At 29.0% G+C, this 21013-nt stretch overlaps 2 protein-coding genes across 5 annotated transcripts in view; one reads left to right on the forward strand and one right to left on the reverse strand.

The window, feature by feature from the left end:
- The window catches only part of LOC106689057 (uncharacterized), a 24715-nt gene extending 20191 nt beyond the window's left edge, over positions 1-4524 (reverse strand). For all 4 annotated transcript variants that reach the window (XM_014433821.2, XM_014433820.3, XM_014433819.3 and 1 more), the window contains exons 1-3: positions 4385-4524; positions 1879-1944; positions 1649-1696 (exon numbers count right to left, since the gene is read on the reverse strand). In XM_014433821.2, the coding sequence (XP_014289307.1) occupies positions 1649-1696; positions 1879-1944; positions 4385-4431 (161 nt within the window). In that variant the 5' untranslated portion in view covers positions 4432-4524. The remainder of the gene's footprint in view (positions 1-1648; positions 1697-1878; positions 1945-4384) is intronic.
- Positions 4525-4601: 77 nt separating this feature from the next.
- On the forward strand, positions 4602-20549 carry ICA69 (islet cell autoantigen 1-like protein). The gene is made up of 9 exons (XM_014433818.2): positions 4602-4740; positions 4919-5184; positions 5623-5783; positions 7846-8007; positions 11171-11363; positions 11444-11549; positions 13692-13873; positions 14541-14578; positions 15815-20549. Exons 1-9 carry the CDS (start codon positions 4718-4720, stop codon positions 15920-15922), a joined length of 1239 nt encoding a protein of 412 aa, XP_014289304.1. The 5' UTR covers positions 4602-4717; the 3' UTR covers positions 15923-20549.
- Positions 20550-21013: the final 464 nt, after the last annotated feature.

The raw sequence follows: 21013 nt of genomic DNA on the forward strand, positions 1-21013 counted from the left end.
TTAATTAGTATTGTAGAGTACCTAATGATGGGCGATGGCTATATATTTCATACGGAAGAAGTTTTTCACTACAACTCATTTAACTTTTTTATTTTATAATTTATTATTATTTTATTTTGTCCTATTTGTTCCAGTTGCTACATACATATGTGAATTTCTTTTATTTGACATAAAACATTTTAGTCATAAACAAAATGTTTTTAATCAACCTCAAACAAATGGATGTTCCATTGCTGTAGTATTTTTCTATGTTTTTCTGATACTTACTGTATTCGTATTTTTATAAAAATAAAAGTAATTATTAAATATGTTATCCTTTTTTTAAAAAATATTAGCCTCTTCAGTGGTTTCTCCTCCAAAAATCCCTCTAAAGCTCTGCTATATAAGTGTGTGAACACTTATGCATGAGAACTTATACTAAAAATGTTCTAGTAGAACCATAACTTTTATAACATAGTTTTGGTTGGAACCTTCACTCACTGAACTTTAATCAAAAATTTATTTGGATTGATTGTTCTACAGGAACTTTTTATCAAAACGTTTTTGTTCAAATTTAAATTTAAAAATTCTTGCTAAACAATAAAACTGAAACTTTATCAAAACGTTCAATAACTGTTTCCAAAATTTGTTTGTCATACATATTCTTTTACTGTTTCATACCATATTTGTACATAAATAATGTTCATATCAATACCTATAGACTAGATAAAGGGCCTTAATTTGAGTTGAGACATTAGCCAAACAAATTACAATAATAATAAAAAAATAAACAACTGTAAGTTCCTTTAGGTATTCTCCTATCACCCTCATCTTAATTAAATTCCGCTATCAACTATGAAGCTTAAAATGATTTAAAATTTTCTTGTGTCATAGAAATAGGCACGTCAAATTAAAAATTTCAAATCAAATAACATTTAAATTTCTTTCAATTTGCTATATAAATATAAACACTAAATTCATTTTCATGCCCTAAATATTAATATTAAATAGAAATAGTGCTCAAAAGAGGAAACTAAGAGAGTTATTACATAACTGACAAAACTTTTAATTATTAGTAAAGTTGCTGAATGATAATTAACTCCAAAAAACACTTGCCCAAATCAGTCAGCTATGTAAATTAGAACCTAATTTAAATTTTTTTTTTTATTGATTATTCAACATGAAAAAATGATAAAAAAAAAGTTTGTTTCATATATTATATTCTCTAATGATTCTGGAAAACTTTGCAGGCTATCTTCAGAACTAGTAAACTTCTTTCTAGTTTGAAGATGGGGGTGAGGTTGAAAAACAGATATAACATTATTTCATGTTTAAACAATACTTTTTGCTGATAGATTAGAACTGATGGCTGGTAGTCTATAATGATAATAATTGAAAATAATGATTTGTTGAGAATAAAAATTTGATTTCAAAAATACTACAAAATAAACTGGTAAGTAATTATTTTTATTTATTTATTTTTTTAGTTATTTTTCAATAACTCAATTTCATTATATTCAAATGCTAATATTGAGCAGATGTTGGGATGCCTAAATGTTGGGAAACTATGGTATCAAGTAAAGTATTAAAGTTGAGAAAACATTCAAACTCTGATAAATTAATAAGGTTTAAATTTATGGTATCAGTCAGTACAATAAAATATACCTACCTTCCGAAGAAACTCTTGTCATTACAGCAGCAGAGAACACCATAATACCTAAAAACATGATTACACTAAACATATTTAAATAATTTTCATATTTTATATTACATTATTATATCACAACCACTAAAAAACTAAATAAGAACAATTCATCAACAATATACTACATTCATAACAATGTTTTACTAAAAATCATACAATTTTGAAAAGTAAATATTTAACACATATCAACATACGGCTCTTTGTAATTTTCATGTTTTCTAAATACATCCCCTTTCTCAACTGAATCATCTTCTTTACTCCTGAAACATAATTATACATTATCTAAATTTAATGGCAAAACACTTCATTGTTAACAGATGACAGTGGAATTTGTTAAGCTATTTAATCAAGATTTTTTTAAGAAAAAAATGAAACATGGAAAAATGTTGTGATGCTCCCAATCAGTCTGTACAACTGAAGTATCATTGGAAGGCCTAATTAATAAAATTATATATATGTGTGTGTTTTTTTAAAGAGAACCTCGTGGAATAATAATATCAACAACTTTTGAATAGCCAGGAAAGGCTGAAAAAGAAACTTTAAAGATTGTCAAATGAAATTAACATATCCAGAACGTGGTTATATGATGGAGCAATATCAAAAACTTTACAAATTATTTTTCCTTGAGAGAAAGAAATATTGCTGCTAGCATATAAATGGATTCTGCTTCTAAATTGCAAAATCATTGTAAAAATTTAAAATTACTGTCACAGGGCTGTGGCATTCGATTGTGGCACCCCACGAGGTTGCACCAACCAGTTTGGGAACCACTGTACTAGGATTAATTTTTTGAAGAAATTTTGGATTTTCAGAAACATTTTTCACCCTTGGTATACAATAAATTAAGGTCTACTAATACATAAACTAGGGCTCCAAAAACTAACCGAAACATGCATATCGTTGGATTGGAAATTAAAAAAAAATTGCTAATAATTTTAAAACTTTGTCAGTTTCAAAGCATATATTTAGTTAGGTATTGGTAGATTGCAGATTTACTTTATATCTTTCCCAGCTCAGTTCACCAAACACCATATATTTAAGATTAATTTACTTATGGGTCCATCCATGGAAAGAAAGAAATTTTTTTTTTTACTCTCTAACTGGTCATTTCTGACATACGAAGAGAGGGAGGAGCGGCGATTGGCTATCAAACAGTTCTAAGGAGTGAAGAGGTCAAGTTTTCATTCCGTGGAGCCGCAAAGATAAAGTCAACTCCTTACTAGGCCGAATTCGAACCGGGGCCACTACTGCAGTTGTGAGGTAGCTAATGTTGCTCCTTGTCACCTCGGCTACAAATGTTGTTAGAAAGAGATTTTGTAATATGATCCATCCACAATTTCATGCTTAATCCGTGCATTGATGGAATAGATGTCAGAGTTAATGCCCCTATCCCTCCCTCCTACATAACTCTTAAGCCGCGATTACATCAGGCCAATAGGCTGTCCAGTTGGTTGGCTCTGCTGACCGGCACAAATTAGAAGTAACCACTCGACTGGATAAAGTTGGGCGTAAAACCAAAGAGATGAGCACGTCGCACATCTTCAATGCCATTCCGTGTATAAGTTACTGGTATACATATTGTACCAGAAACAATATGTAAATTACAATTTTTCAAATAGTTTTTCTGGGACCTAATGGACAACAAAAAGGCTAGAAAAATTCGCTTACGCTCTCCCACCACTAAGCTAGTTGATATAGGAAAGTTAATACAGTACCTGTGTTCGTCTAGTGTTAGTACACTAGACCAACACAAGTGTTTTTAGCCTTTTTATACCTGATATTAGGATAGTCTAGTTTGTTGCAATTACAACATTAAAAGTTATTATTTTATCATTTTAATTCTTTCTATTTATTTTTATAATAATAATCCTGTTTTTTTAAGAATAATTCTGGTTTCTGATCAAGCCCCAAACGGGTCCTTTTTAGTTGATATCAGAACCTTAATTTGCATAAATACGAATCAGTTTTTGACATCAGATTATAACCCACAACTAGTCTGGATGAAATGACACACAAGTACGTCGCCATCGTTAAATCAAGGTGTTTCAGTATTGTGAGCTGAAGTAATTCCTGAACATTTAAAGGATCTCATTGAACAAGTTGAACCCTCACGCTTGAAAATCGGTTGAACCACTCAAAACTAGTTTCATATCCACAAACGGACAGATTACAATACTAAACATAATGCCCTAACAGTGGCTAAACCGTTGTGAGGTAAAAGCTGACAGTTGTCTTAACACTCATGACAAAACGGACACATTTGGGTGAAGCCAAGGGGTGGAATAATTTTGGGAATATTTAGTACAGAGAAAGCTAGAAACTTCTTATCTGTAAAATTGATACTCCTATCCCTTCACCCCTCACTAATAAAACTGGAGTACGGAAAAACCGTTCTGTGCAGTTTGATAGTTTTGAATATTTTATTCTTGCAATTTCGGCATTCTACATTGCCGTCTGCGACTTATAGCGGTATATTATACAATATACAAGTTTCAAACTGCCTGCTGTTATTAATTTATTAAATTTATCCATCTCCTGTAGTATCATGTCGAAATCAGAAGAAAAGGGCACCCCTCCCCAATTACTACTATCTATGCTATTGCTATCGAATACCAATAACGCAGCAGGTTAATAATGAATCTAATCAATACACTAAACAAATTACTAGAACATTAGTATTAAATAAAAACAAAATGTTACTCTTCATCAAGGTCAACGCAACCACTTAATTGTTCCATTTCTTCCATGATTTTGCTTCTTTATCACGAATCAATTTGCTTACATAAATATTGGTGAACCAGAATAAAATATTATAAACCTATCACTATCGTCTTTAAAATGTTGTTTTGAATTTAAAAAAGAAACAGTTTGAAAGTAACATTGTGTACTTTTGCCTACTTATCACAGCTGATTAAGCCTGAGCTTGTATCGTTATCAGTATGTGATAGAGTCAATATTATTTTGGGTTATAATGGTTTAAGTTATATTATAGGGTATTGCTAATTTATTGTACAAAGAATTTTTATTACTGCAATGAATACTTCCAGTGCATCATGGTAAACATACAATGAATCATATGAATTGTTATTAAATATACTAAAACAAATTTTATTCAGGTTTATTTTTATTGCAATAGATCTGTGTTTGTAGCATTACAATATTTCATGTAGATTTTTCCGTACTGAATCAGAAGAATATTTACATAGCTCTTTGAATCATGTTGTTTATGCGTAGGTCTTATGGTGATAGCCATATGTCTTCGAACTTTCACTGGTCAGACCATCATGGGAATGCCAGGAACAATTCTACCATGTCTAAAATGCAGCATCAATACTGGGTAACAAAGGAAACAGTTCTTAAAAAGCTTGGTAAAAAACAAGACGAACATATTGTTGCAAGTGATGCAGAGTTAGATGCCAAGCTTGAATTATTTAAATCAATCCAGGAGAGCTGTTTAGATTTACAGAGAATCATTGACAAATACCAGGAAAGACTATGCGGTTAGTAAAAATCCTTACATTGTTATTTAAAGATGTTGCCTGGAAATTCGATAAGTGTGGTAGTAAAATAAGTGAATATTATTTGAATAAGTGTAAGATTCAAACTTAACTTTTTATTTTGGATTGTAATTATTGGATTTTTTTTTACTTTAAAAAAATATTAGTTATGATAATATGTTAGGTTTGTCCTACATTCACTTTCAACTGTAGGAAAACTGACAGTAGCAGGCACAGTACAGTTTTTTGATTCCAAAACCTGTACTCTGCCTGTACCTCTCAGTTTGATGACAGTTAAAGTAATCATTGAAACAAACCTAATTACTGTATAATGACTTATGTATTTGTACTTTTTTTCTCAAATAAAGAAGGAGTGTGACTATTAACCATCACTTTATTGAAGTATTATCCTAAATTTTATCAGTTTATGTTTTCTTATAGTGCTTGCACAGGAGGAAAATTCAATGGGTCGTTTCTTGAAAGAATCAGGTAAAGCTGATAAGACAGGAGCAGGAAGTTTAATGATATCACTTGGGAAGACTATGTCACAAGCTGGGCAACAACGAATTTCTTTAAGGTCACCACTTTTACGGCTTTTCCAGGTACTGTTAAGTTTTGAATTTAATTTAATTTATTTTATATTTAAAATTGTTCTCAGGATATTATTGAGGATGCAAGTAAGTTTTCAAGGATTTTCTGTGAAAATTGAGGTTTATTGTATAAAATAGGTAACCAATAGATTTCTCAAAGTATTGCCATCGTTAACCACTACTTTCCCTATCTACCTAGCAGTTGTTGTTGTTGTCTGGGGCTTAAGGGCGTAAAGCCCTGAGGTCATCAACGCCCAAGATACCTACCTAGCAGTTAATGAATTCCACTTTAAAAGAATAACTGTTTTTTGCAGACAATGTAAGAATGTACCCATTATTTGAATTCTCCGTAAGAATGTTACTGGTAGTCTGTCGGGCTCTTAGTCATGGATCAAAACAAGTATTAGTTGGAAGGAGCAATACATGGTGAATTCAGTGGATAGGGTAGAATATCATATTTGAGTGTTTCCTGCAAAACTGCAAACTGACACTGCAATGTGCAAAGTCACCTTTAGAACTTATTTTTGATCAGTATCATATGATTTTGTACAAATTAGCTGTTCATATGTGAAAAATCTCCTTTCCACTTCTTTAGGTTCTAATTCATCTGACTTACAATTTTCTGTTATTTGGATCATTACCATGGCTTTGTTAAGCACCTAAAGAATCTGCAGGTTCTTGTATGTGACATGAATTTTGGTTCTGTTCCAATATTTCTGCCCTTTCTTTGTGTTCAGTATTCTCCCTGTTTATATATTTTAAACCATCTAAACCAGTTCTCATTAGTTGAAATTGATTAGAAGCCTCACACAGCAATTTGATGATTTTCAACTACATATATTTTCTTAACGTAAGCATAAAGGCCAAGATTCCTATGAATTATGTTTTGTTAACACAAAAATTGACATGTTTGGAGTTCAAAAACCTATGTTGTTTACACTTCGACAAAATTACTATTAAGCTTAATTATGGTGCTTGAACATTAAAGTGGTTAAGCTAGAGTTACATGTAATTTAATCCTTGAAAAGTTATTTGATCCTCCTATTTTATAATACAGAGATTTATTGTTGATTTTGTTTATCTGACCTTTGTCTATTCGTGTTGATGTAGTATCTATATTTACTTGTTTGACACATTGAAGAGCTTGTAGTCTTAATAGATTATCTGCTCCTGATTGATAGTTGGCAGCAAAACTGATACTTATTTATTTCGAAAACTCTGTTATGTCCTTAGCAAGAGAAAATCAATTACTGTACCCACCTTTGTTAAAGCTACAACATTGTGTCAATGTCTGTAAACAGTATTTGCTTTTTATAAGAGTTTTGGCTGCTTTTAAGCTGTTAATTTCCTCTCATTGTGATAGGAAGCCAGATGTAGGCCTTCTATACTCCTTGTAAACAGAAGGTAGATTGATATCAATAAGTTAATTTTATTTTTAATTTCAAATATTCCTAATCATTTCAAGTAGCAAATTATAACATTAAAGTAAGTTTTGCTGTATGCTTGAGGGATAAATTTGAGGAACAATTTCACTTTTTTAAAAGGGATATTGTATCATCACATCAATTGCATCGAGTAAACTGTTCCAACCAAGAGTAAATTCATTTTCGTGTGTTATACAATTTTTTTGTTTTAGTTCATTCTGATAAATAAGAATTTAACAACACATCCACTGTTATCATAACTGTCCATTTTATTGGCATTTTATCAGACCTATTTTCCATACCAGTAGTAGTAAATAGGGCACTGAAAATTATAAACTGGTGAATCTAGCTGAAGGTAGAGTTGAAATCAATCATGAAATTTGTTTAAACCTTAGTTTTTTGAAAAATAGTGAGTAGCAATGATCTAACGATTGTTGTAATGGCTTAATGTCTGTCCTTTAACTAATCCCATTATAATAAACGTAATAAAATGTTGTCTCCCAAACTCAAAAAATCTTAAGATTCATAGTTGTTACCTATTTTTTGACAGAGAACTTATATGAAGTAGATTAGATTGATTCATGTTAGTGAAGTTATTGTCAATACTTATTTACAGTTACATTATTAATAAAGTTTTTAATTGTCACTAGGAAGTGGAAACATTTAGGCAAAGGGCGATTGAAGATACTGATAGAACTGTGCAAGCAATGGAAAAAGCTCGTACTAAATACAGGGCTTCTCTTTCTTGGATGAAAGATGTTTCCCAGGCTTTGGATCCTGATGCTTATTCTCAATTAGAAAAGTTCAAAAAGGTTATTTATTTATTATTGGTTAATTATTATGCTTACTATTAAGTTTGTAATAAGCTAAATCTTGTTTTTGTCCTGTATTTGTAATACAATTAACTCTAAATAAATCAAGATTCAAGGGAAAGATGGATCATTTGGACTTGTTGTTTGTTCAAGTTCAAAAATAGTTTGATTGTTCTAGTTTAGCTTTTGGATATTCCAAGTTCTGAAGATTAAATTTTGATTTGATTATACATGTATGCTTAATCATGCAAGTACATTGTGCTTAAACAAAGAGAATCCATATATTACACAATAGTTACAGTTGTAAAATCAATATATCGGGCTGTAAAATAAGCTCATAGCATTTTTTACTGGTGATTTCGATAAAAACTTCAGATTTTTGTAAATACTTTTAATCAATTATATATGACCCATTTTGATCTATTACATGTTACCATATTTCAGGTAATTTTTCAATTCCGTCCTTCCAGAACTTCTCAGATTTTTGCACAATGAACTCCTCTATGTGTGTTTTGCAGTCCTCAAGTGAATTAAAGTGTTTCCTGTTAAGAGAGTTTTGAAGGCCCCAAAATAAATGAAAATCTGTTGGGGTAAGGTCTGGTAAATAGGGTGGGTGAGGGATCATATCCCAGCCAAACTCCAATAATTTCTTCCGGGTCTGTAAAGGCATGTGAGGACAGGCGTTATAGTGATGGAAAATACCTTTGCGATTAGCCAATGCTGGACACTTTTGCTCAACCATTGCCTTCAATTGTTCTAACTGAGCATTAATGGTCTTGTTGGGTGAGAGAAATTCAAAATAAAAGACACCTTTCCAATCCCACCAAATGCACAAAATTGGAAAATGCATTTTATAGGAAATAAAAAATCATTAAATGACTAAAATTAATTTTTTTCTCTTCCATTTTGAGCAAGCAAAATACCGCTTAAAGATAAGGAATCTCGGTTGAAACTGATGCATAAAAGCACCTTAACTAATCACTTTTTAGAATATGTAAACATTATTGACCAAGTAAATATGATTTTATAAACACAGAGAGGATTAAATTGAAGTATTGAAAAACACTTCAAACTTATTTTACAACCCAATAGTAAGAGTTTTTAAATTTAAAGAATTAAAAAATTTTCTATGTTTTACAATTCAAAAACTTAGGATTAACATTATTATTAAAATTGCAATCATACTCATTACTATTTAACAATCCATCCCAAACGATCAAGGATGATTTAAGGAACACGTGACCTCTTTTTTTACACCTTAGATCTAACATTTTTAATATGAAATTTCACATAAGAGTAAGCTTGACTAATTTAAATTGACTTTGAATAGAATTTATAATTTTGATCCATGCAAATTTCTCTCAGTTTAATTCTGAGGTTATATATTATGTTTTTGACTAATGTATTTATCCAGAAATTGGGAAAAAATATATGTGATAAAATAATTGGAGTTTCACAAGTTGACCGTTGTTTACTTATGTATCTACGACAACTGGGAGATGTTCACAATAACCCTTCACTGGAAGCTGAAATGTTGATGTATTTTATATTAGAAATAAGCTGATATTATATGAATATACATATACATTACATTCCCCTCCCCCCCCAAAAAAAGAACAAAATAGCGATTATATAAAATTACTATATCACTGTTTTACTTTGATAGTTGTACAACTGTTGAAATAAAGTTTTTGTTTATTTTCTATTTGACGAATTCTATAGATTGTTCTGTAGACCAGGTTTCTTTGACAACCCTACTATCTTTCAGACAGTCTGTAGGACGACCCCTGTAGATAAAGTAATTCCAGTCTGCAGTACTATGTTTGGAATATGTTCAATTCAAAATATCAGAACTTTTTTTTTCGGATGTGCCACTGTCACTTACTACCTAATAAACTTAGATGAATGCAATATACTAATATCCTCAAATAATGTGTTTATTTCCTTTATTAATCAATTGCACCTACTTCCCTAAGGAAGAGAGTTTGAATTGCAGTCAAAAACGGTACTAAAATTCAAAAACTATTTAACACTTTCACTTATATTAAGGGAAGTATTGCGATCTTGAAAAATTTTGAATTTGAGTTTTCAACGAAAATACACTTTTTGAGGTCTCTTGAGTCCAAATAACCAAATTTCGCATAATGGTTTGTATGTCCATGTTTTTTTTGTTTTTTTTGTGAACTGCCTAAATTAAAATTGAAAAGTCGTACAAAACTGAAATCATATGTTTAAGACTGGTATAGTCTTAGGATGTTGCAGCAACTTTTTCAATAAAATCAACTTACCAATAGTGCCTCCTTATATAATCTATGTAAGCATATTTTTATTTTCTCCAGAAGGACTTTAATGATTTTGATTGAACTTGGTATATCAATATAAAATTAAATGTTCTTTTATATCAATCAGATTTTGTCTCCATTGAGATAGTTTATTGGAGCTTAAATGCAGAATTTTAAAAAAATCTTGTTCTAAAGTACGTTTAATTTTATTTATTTGAAATAAATAATCAGTTTTGATTGTTAGGGGTAATAAGTTATGGATAAATACAAAATATTAAAGAATTTGTTGAATAAATAAGAGAGAATAATGGAAAAATATGTACAGAAGTTCTAAGATTGGAATATCGGTAAAAGCTGAGACCTCCTGATCTCTCCAAGTTGCTGATATATGTAAATGGCATTGTTGTATTTTGTTCAACTGTTGTATTAAAAGTAGAAATAAACTAGATATTCATATTTTGTCTCAAAAAACCTTAGAATATCCAGGGTAGTAAGTGAAAGTTGTGCGATGCGCACACCACACAAGGTTTTTGAAAAATATGTTGTAGGTTTTTATTAAGGCTCTCATCTAGTGAGCAGATAAACAAATAGGTTTGCTAAACAAAAGCCCTGATGAAGATCTATAATTTGGGTCAAAACTAGTTTCATATAAATAGCTTTTTTTTTTTGCTATTTGCGTACCTTGCTTGACCATCTTCCTTCAATGCTAAACAACCAACTGATAAATAGCTTTCTAATAACAGGTTTACAAAATTTGATAATTTTATAGTTGTTATATTATAGTTTCAGTTAGTTTGAAAAAGCATGCAACTTTGTATTAATCTTTTGTAAGATGGAAGTTTGATTTCCTAGTATTGTACCATTTCTCCTTATTTTTTCAGGTGCAAGGTAAGGTGAAAGCTAACAAATCTCAGTTTGACCAGTTTAAAGTAGACACCCTAGAAAAGGTAGATTTGCTGGCAGCAGCGAGGTGCAATATGTTTTCTCATGCTCTTTCTCAATACCACAGCAATTTACTGAAATTTGCATCTGGTTCTGCGGCAGCCTACCAGGCCATTGCTGATGTCTGTTCCGGTATTGATGAATAATTTTTATTTGTAAAAGTTTAAGATTTACCTTCCTCTGTGAACCGTAAATCTTAAATTATGTTTTAGAACATCAGCACTTTGAGTGGAATGTTGTGAAAGAGCTGTCAGATTTAACACCTCCAGAACAACAGCAACAACCACAACAGTCTGAAGCTGTTGATTCTGATGAAAAGTAAGTTACAAGTATTAGAAATCTTGTTTTTCAGATTACTAATGAATTCTAGTTCTTTCATAACTCACCATTGACATATATAAGTGACTAGAGTGGTACAAAAGTGAAAACATAATTTTCAATCTATATTACTGGCAAAATAGCAGTGGAAGAATATCATTAGTTGCTAAAAAATATTCCTGTCTCTCTATTTCAGCTGGCTTTTAACTTTTTCCTTTCTACTTTCCAGTTACTAATTTTATTGATGAAATTACATGTAGGATTAATATCCTTACCTATTGTCACTTATAACTGTATAAGATACAGGTTTGAATGTGCTTATCAAAATTTATCTATCTTTTGGGGTATTGTAAATTTTCTTACCTTCTCCTGTTCTTCTTCACTTCAGCAAACTATGAAATCCTTGGCCAGCCGAGGAAACTAAAATTTTGGTTTATTCAACTTTCTGCATACAAATCATGAAAACCATAAAAATATTGTTTGTGGATTTTGGTGATTTATGCCATGATATTCATAACATCGAATTTGGGCAAAAGTGTTCAGTTGAATTTGTCTTGAAATTTAATTTGTTTTTTAAACCTGCACAAAAAAAAAGTACTCCTTTGGTAATTCCAGAGTTCAGTGAACTAGAGAAGGTTAGAAAATTAACAATCTCCTCAAAAGATAATCACCTAGTGCATAATAGTACCTCAAAGTCACTATTATGACCTAGCAAAAATAAAATAAAATTTTTGAAAATTGTAGAGGTCAAGATGGTGAACATTTATCATAGCCAACCCTGAATTGAAACCCGTACTTATAAAAATTATTTCTTTAGAGAAATGGGTTAAAATCGTTCTAAAAAAAATGTTTGGCCAAAACACTAGCAGATTCTTTGAAAAAGTCAATGAATGTTATTCATTAACATAGCTTAATATTCAAACACTCTTTTGATTTTGACAATAGCTCCATACTAGCCTCTGTCTCTAACCATGACAAATGATTGTTATCTGAAAGCATTTTTATACAGTTAGAAGCTTCCCTAGTCAATCACAAAACAGACAAACTAAACTTATCCCTAGCCTATTCCCAAATAGTTAATTTATTAAAGCACCCATAATTTATTTTATTTTATCTATTATTATTAAATTTTTTATTTTATTTTTTTACTCTTATTTTTATTATTATTAAATTGTATTCATAATTTTTTCCTTTGCGTTCCATAATTTTACATATCACCGGTTTTATGTTTTTTAATCTGTAACTTGACTTCTATTTTCATCATTGGCATTTCATATCGACTGTTGTGTCATAACGGTCTTTCTTGACAGTTACGTTTCTAACGAATCCTTTGTCTGTCCGTTGCCCTCTTTGATGAGACTTTCTAAAAACCAAAAAATCAATCAGTTTTAAGCCTACCTTCTATGCCATAATATGAGTCTCCTTTCTTGTTCTCATGTTTCTTACATTATTCTTTTCCCATTCTCCATATTCTACCTTTTCCTATTTTATATATATATACACACACGCCTATATATATTTATATTTTTAGGTATAGGTATATATGTTAATACTCACAGTGTAATTCAGATATAAGTCACTCACTATATTTTATTTTCTGTCACATTGTTCAATTTGTAGGTTCAATACTTGTTTTTTCAGTTTTTTAGACACTACTTGCATATCTTATATTATACATATCTTCTTACCTACATGATATTATATTTCATCTTTCACTGTTTTCAATCTACTACCATCTAATTCCATGATTATCAATCAATTTTTTTACTATTCAATTATCAATTATCAATTTTTTATCATTTGTGATTCAATTCAATATTTTGTATAATTCCAAATTTGTTTGTATACTATTCCTTTTCAATTTTATGTTTCTCTAAATGTTGTTATCTCTTTTGTTCTATAGCCCTTATGAAGACCTGAAACTCAGGTCGAAACGTCAGCATAAAATAAATAAATATTGTTTTGTTTATTTATGTTGTTCTTTGCTGACTGCACTCCCCCCCCCCCTAACAAATTCTCCAATCATTAATTCTGTTATTTGGACCTGATCATCAAAACTATATTTAATAATAAAAGACTATTATAAATATCTTATTTAAGAAAAAACTTCCATAACATAATTTTAATGCTATTTTTATCAAGATTGCTGAATTTTGATGATGATCTTGAGCCAAGCCCCATTGACAAAGAAGTCAGCAAAGACAAGACCATTGAAGACAACCTGACGGAGGACTCCAGTTCAATGTTAGCTGCAACCGGCACTGGATATTTGCCATCCCAATTGCTCCTTAGTGAAGGCCAGTCATTCTTCTCCGATCAACAAGGTACATATTTATTAACACTATTATTAATATTTATTTCTTTAAATCTACTTGGTTCCTATTTTATTTCATGAACAATTTGATTAAAAGTTATAGTTTATTTCTTTTAAATTTTTACTTACTGCATGGTTTATACTATTGTCCTGGGATGATTGAGAAGTAAACTGTTGAAAAGCAACTCTATGAAGTTGAACTAACATTCTGCATTGTTTTTAATGGTCACTAAAAAGTTTTGTCAGTGATCTTCACAAATAGACCATATAGGCTTAGATAGAGAATAGTTTCCATTTTCTCATTATAATTATTTTTTACTGATTTCATTAGTTTTGACAGTCAGGAATCCATCAGATATCTACTGTACTGTTGTGCTTTTCAAGAATGGAATATCTTTTAAAAGTTATTTTTGAGATTCGAACATCACTGTGAACATCAGAAAAACTACTTATTTTGTCAACTTGAGATTTTTTCAGTTTTAAGGATCTTAATTTTATCGGAATGTGACATAACATCCACTTTGTGTCAAAATGGCTGTTGATCAGAAGTTTCATACACCCATATCTTTATAATAATAAAGCATAGTGTAGTTATTAGCAGCGTTTTTTCAAATTTGCTTTACCAAATGTTTTAAAAACCAATGATCCCAATATTTAAAATAAAATTTATTTTCCAGATAAAGGGAAGACATCGGAAAAGAAACCATCAGATACAGTAAGTTTAGTATTTTATATTACTCAAGTTATTTTCCATCATGATATATTTTTTATTTATTTTGTAGTTTTAGAATACGAAAAAATATTCATTAATCTTAAAATCTTTTAAGATTTAAACACCAAATATTCTGTAGAAATTATCTTGACTATCATTGAGAATTATGGTATAATAGATTAACTTTTGACCAAATATTCTTATTTCAGCAAATATCTTTGGGTTTTTATTATAATTATTAGTTTAAAATTAAAATCATTGTTTTGATGTTAATATTTTATGTTTGACATTTGTATAATTCGTTTGATATCAATGTAATTGAGTTCATAAGAAATAACCGCAGACTTATATTCTTTATGTTGATAAAAAAAACTTCTACTGAAAATATAATTTAATCAAACAAAATAGGCACTTTTTTCACCTTCTTCAAACTTTTTCTAATAGAACAAATAAAATTAGGAAAATATGGATAGGTATTTTCCTAGACACAACTATATTTTGGATATGGCTTGTACAATTAAGCTAAGAGTTAGGGATTAATGTAAACATGGTTTAGTATAAATTTTTATTAAATTTCATACTACTAACTCATCGAAACTACTTTCGCTTACCTATGCAAAAAACTTATTTCCTAGAAATGCCTATGATGGTTAAAACTGGCTTTTCCCGTAAGTTTAATTCGTAAAGAAAATACAAACCATTAACTTTGAGATAAAGGTAGTTACTTACTCAAGAGAAATATAAAGGAAAAGGACAATTTCTGGACAGAAAATTTTCATAAAAGAAAAAAAGAGTAAAAGTTTAAAAGAGTAGAAAAAAAAAAAGATAAAAACATTGAAGAAGCTATAGATACTAATGAAATTAGGCAGACTTTTTGTTGTAGTTATTATATTCTTTCTATATGTTACGATGACCATCTATTCAAGATATGAACTGATATTTCCTTTTAATAAAGGTATTGAGCTGTTCTTGTTATAATTAATTTAATATCTTTCAGCATTATCATACAAAAAAGATATTTTCGACACTATTTTAATTTGACTTATGATTTAATTATATTGATGAAAAATATATTAAGTATTAGTTAATAAAAGCTATTGCCTTTCAAGACTTGTAAATATTTTTTTTTATGATGACAATTAATATATGATACTTCTAAGACACCAATAATATTTGATAATTACTAGATTCCTAAATGTCCAAATAAAAAAGTATCGACACATTTTTTTGTTTTTTTAGGAGAAAAGTGAAAGCTCATGGTTGGATCTGATCTCGGAGCTGGACCCTTTGGCTAATCCAGACTCTGTTGGGCAGAGGGCGAGCCTTGAACCTTTTGGAGACTGTTAGTATGACATTGCGGGATATAAAATCTCTGTCTCTACATTATCAGCTCCAGTTCCACTCAAGATAACTATTTTCTAAAATCTTTTTATATTTTTCTCGTTGTTTTTGGGTTTTAAGTTAATACTTTCAATTTTTAAAACTGTAAGGATTAATCTTTTAAGAATAGTTTTAATATTACAAGAATGATTGTATTATAAAAAATACATTCCAAAGAAAATTTGTAGTGAAATGAAACATTTTACAATTTTCATTTCCATTATTCCGAAGAAAGTAATGATATAAATGTCCTAAAATAATTAGATACATAGGACATAAAATGATCTGTAATATACATGTATGTGATTATTGATGTTAATTTTATTTTTATTCTGTAGATAATAGATTAAAAGGCAATAGTATATAATTTTATCCTAGTCTATGAGAATATTATTCTTGTTAATTATTTTATTTTTTTTATTTATCCATGTTACTGAAAAATAATATATTTATCGATATATATGATACCTTTACCCTTAGTTCATTTTGCTGGGAATAGTATTCTGTTCGTTTTGATATATTTACATTAAATTAATTTAAAAAATTTTCTAGCTTTATTTTATTATATATATATAAACTTCTGTTCGATGGATGATGACCCTCACTTCTAAAGTGAATATACATATACATATACATACATATATATATATATATATATATATATATTACGTCTATCTGTTTTTATATACTTTTTTCTTCCATTTTTAACTTAGAAATTTTATATATTTTTTGGATTAGACATGCAAAGGTGCTAATTTCATGTGGGTACAGAAAAAAATTAAATCTGTACCACTACAACCCATGGAGGGTCAGGGGTGCAGTACTTTATAAGGAAGTACTGCTATTAGACCAACAGTTGGTGCATAAGGCTCATAGAAATATTTTTTTTGTGTTAGAAATCAATGAATCCAAACCTAGAAATTCACTTTGTACATGAGGAAGATATGTTGAGTGTATTAATTGTGGATAGAAGATTTTAACAGATTTTCCAGCCTTTATCATATGTGGAACAGTGTTGGTAAGAAAAGCAGAATGTTTTTATGTTTCATATGACCAGATCATACTGCACTGCTAGAATTATTGAAAACAATTGATCTTTCTTAGCACTGCAACCCATGAAGGTTCCTGCTTTCCTTTTTTGGATGATTGTTTCATGGTTAATTTTTCTGTAACTTCCATACATAATTTTTTTTTTATTTTAATGTTTTCCCCATAGTGGTGATAGCCAAATAATGAGATCCCAGACCCAATCCCTGGAAATTACAAGGTCCATCTTTGATAAAATTATGAATTTTAATGAGTTTCCATAGTTTCAGTATATAAATGAAATATGTTCAGTAGGACACATATCTCAACATGAAATATGATAAATTCTGAACAGTAAAATGAAAATATGTAGGGGAAATGACTTGTACATTCTTGGAAAAACTAATTAGAATTCTTGGCTCAGGCACTGGACTGCTTAGCTACCCTAAATTCTTCAAACTTCTGGTTTACTCTTTATGATTGCTGGAAAACAGTGATCATGAATTGGTAAATAAAACTTGTTATAGACATTTCAAATATAGAAACTCTTTTGTACATGTTTTAATACTAAAACCAAACTGTAAACATGTGAAATCAACTGTAAGGAGAATAGAAAAACTAACCAAAAGCAAGTTCTATAATCATACAGGTAATGTCTTTATTTGTTCCGAACTTTTTATGTGGCTGATCCTACTACAATAAAGTTTCTTTGATATAACAATGAAGGTCTGCCAGCGAAATCTAGTAGTAGCATAAGGAAACCAATTTATCCCCAGCAAGGGCCCCGAGATTAGACAATTACTTTTGACTATTTTGAAATATTCTTCATCATTATTTACTATTCCCAGTAATTCGACCTCGCCAAATTCAAAATTATATCATAACAATTTTACTGATTGTTTAAAATGTAGTACTATAATTGATAATATTTAAGATTCATTACTGTAATGATTACAGGAATGTTTTTAAAGTCACGTATGCATCAAACTTTTTGAAATATATATATATTTTTTAATGAAGTTGTTCAATTAGTCTCAATGGAATACAATACCTATGTATTATTTAATGTTTGACCAGAAAAGGTTACCTCCAGTTTCAGCCATGTTAATTTTGTATAATATATGTTGCACACATGTGGTGAGCGCATGACCAAGTACTTATAAATTACTGAGTCATATTTAAAATAGAAGTAAAAAACACTAGGACCTATCACCAAATAAATAAATTAACTGACTGCACTAAAAGCATTTAAACAGAATAAACTATTTTAATCTCATGGGGAAAAACAACATTTATTTATTTATTCTACTTCATTTAGTAATCTAATTAAAGTTGCTAACCCCTTAACATACAAAACCTTTAAAATGTTTATTGACTTTAATGTAAACCATTTTTATTATTAAGTAATATTACTGGTGGTTTACTAATTGTCAATTTTATGTTAATATTAGTCTTTTTTTTTTTAAATCATCATTCATCTTGTGTCTTACATTGATATATATTATTTTGTTATTATGTATTCTTGTCTTTATTTCAAATTAAATTGATTATATGTTGATTATTGACAAAAATTAATGTAATTCTTCTAATTATCACTAACATTTCTTTTTTAATTCAAACAAGATTTGATTATATGCCCTTTGGTGTCCTGATTTTGATGAATATACATAGAATTATATTAAATTTATTATTTTTTTTTTTAAGGAATGAGAACAAATGCGTTGAAGCCCTTAGCATGTTACATACATACATAGCATATATTCTAAAATATATTATCAAATGTAATGAAATTTTTACTATTTAAATAATTTATTGTCGGTCATTCTAATGAATAAATTGCATTTAAATTAATTGAAATATATCTTTTGCTTGGTTATTGTAGTTAAAACAACAAAACTAGACCATTTGAATATATTTATAATCTACTTCTGTTTTGTTTTGGAAATTTTAAAAAGTTTTTTTGTAAAGAGAGTATTTAGTGTATCCTAACTTATATAAATAAACCAAAGAAAAGGCATCTGATAAATTATGTATGTTATATTACAAATCACGAGTCAAATTAAACAATATATATTTGAAAGATAATTATTTACTTAACTGTATTATAATCCACATTATGCTGTTGGTAAATTGAACAAACAGACGACTCAGGATTGCTTATTTGAACTTGCTCCCAGAATTGTCAGAATTATCTACTCTGAGTTGGTTCAGAGTATTCAGAATGCTTGAGATATTTTGTACAGTAAACGTGTGGCTGAGTAGGGCAATAGTTCAAATACAAGATAAAATACATTTTTTGTAACTTGTTTTTACAAAAAGTACTTAATATTTTGAGGAGTAAAATACAAAATAGTATTTCATATTTGGCATCTTGTGTTTAATATACTTTCCTGAAGTAATACTTAAGGAGAATTTCAAGAAAAATATTTTGAATACGAAATATTCCTAAGTATTTTTTATTTGGAATACCTTTCTTCCAAAATAGAAGTGTGTAATTGGTATTTGAAATAAATTCTTTCAAAGTACTTTAAAATAGTTTGTAATTGAAATATATTTCTTCGATCAAACTAAAAGTATTTCGTTTTTAAAATACTTATTTACAAAGTACAGATGTTATCCGCCAGTGGTGTTTATTCTCAACTGTCCGATTGGTCCTTAATTTATAATTGTGAAAACTATCTACAGTAAAATCATGGAGTGGTTGCATGGACCTTTAATTAAAATCGTAGACATGAATCAAGATTGATCTGTTAAATGGGACATAATAATAAATAAAAACCATAATTAACGAAATGATAGAAATTGCTCAAATTTTCAGTGAAGCATCGAAAAAAATTTTTGTGTGTAATCTTATATTATCTGTATCTTAGGATTGGGAATAAAGGTATGCCATATCAGGTAACTAAAAATAATAATTTTTCAACATTATTTTTTGTCTTATATTTTTAACCATTTCCATATTAAAATAAAGGTTTTAAATAAATAATTCATTTTTACCATTTATTTTTTTAGAATTATTCTGTTTAACTTTTTTTTTTTAATTGGTTATCATATTGCTTCAAAAACTTATTAAGATATAGTACAATATTAATGTGTTAATCTATGAAGTAATATTTTTGCCTTCTGATAAAACAGTAATTATTTTACATCCTCTTGAATTTTTTTTTTAATTGGATTATATGATCCGATAATGATTGGTAAATGTTTAATAGTCATTCATTCATTTTATGACTTCATTTCAGTTAAAAGTATTATCTGATAAAGGTAGACCAGGTAAGATCATTTGGTGGACCGAGACAGTTTTCAGCCCATTCCAATTTTGTAGAATTATAGATGCGGTAGCACTATATTATTATCTTGTTTTTTATCAAAGAATCATTTTTTGGAAACCAATTTCATTGTGAATTAATTTAATCAATGTTCTATAAATTCTTGTATCCTGTTCGTATCAGGTGACTTGTTTATGAATAAAATCTGTGCATGATTTTCACAGTAAATAAAAAGAAGAGAAATAACTTCTGAGAAGGTACTGTTTCTGTTCCTAATTGTGAATATTGTATGTGTATAAGTACTGCAAAAAAGGCTACTGTAACTTAGTACTTAATTATTAGCTGTAAGTTCAACTATATTTATATAAGATAAATATAGCTTTACATTTATCTGTCCTTAATGGAAATTATATATTAATTTATGTACCACATTGCTATTTATAAATTATATTATGCCTTTGTTTTGTTTTTTAAATAAAGTTGTATTAGTCTAAGTATTACAGTTTTAAAAATGTTTTTATTTCTTAAATCTTGTCTTCATGAGAACTGTGTTTATTATTTATAACTGGTTTTAACGATGTTATTTTAAATTGTAAACTGAAGCTTTAAGAATTCATAGTTTTTTTTTTTTATTTTAAGACTATTTCTGTATAACACAGAATCTTAATAATCTAATTTTTTTTATATCTATAAACTTTTGTTTCTATTATGTATTAAAGAATTTATTGTTAGCCATAAACATTTTGTAAATGCATGTAATCAA

Source organism: Halyomorpha halys, unplaced genomic scaffold (assembly GCF_000696795.3).
Source record: "Halyomorpha halys isolate HHAL.00 unplaced genomic scaffold, Hhal_1.1 Scaffold1271.1, whole genome shotgun sequence".
Taxonomy (NCBI): domain Eukaryota; kingdom Metazoa; phylum Arthropoda; class Insecta; order Hemiptera; family Pentatomidae; genus Halyomorpha; species Halyomorpha halys.

Bases quoted from the DNA above. Each gene is read 5' to 3' on its own strand.
- ICA69 (XM_014433818.2), top strand. From the start codon at position 4,718: ATGAATACTTCCAGTGCATCATG. The intron at 4,741-4,918 runs GTAAACATACAA...GTTTATGCGTAG, and splicing joins AATACTTCCAGTGCATCATG to GTCTTATGGTGATAGCCATA. The intron at 5,185-5,622 runs GTTAGTAAAAAT...GTTTTCTTATAG, and splicing joins ATACCAGGAAAGACTATGCG to TGCTTGCACAGGAGGAAAAT.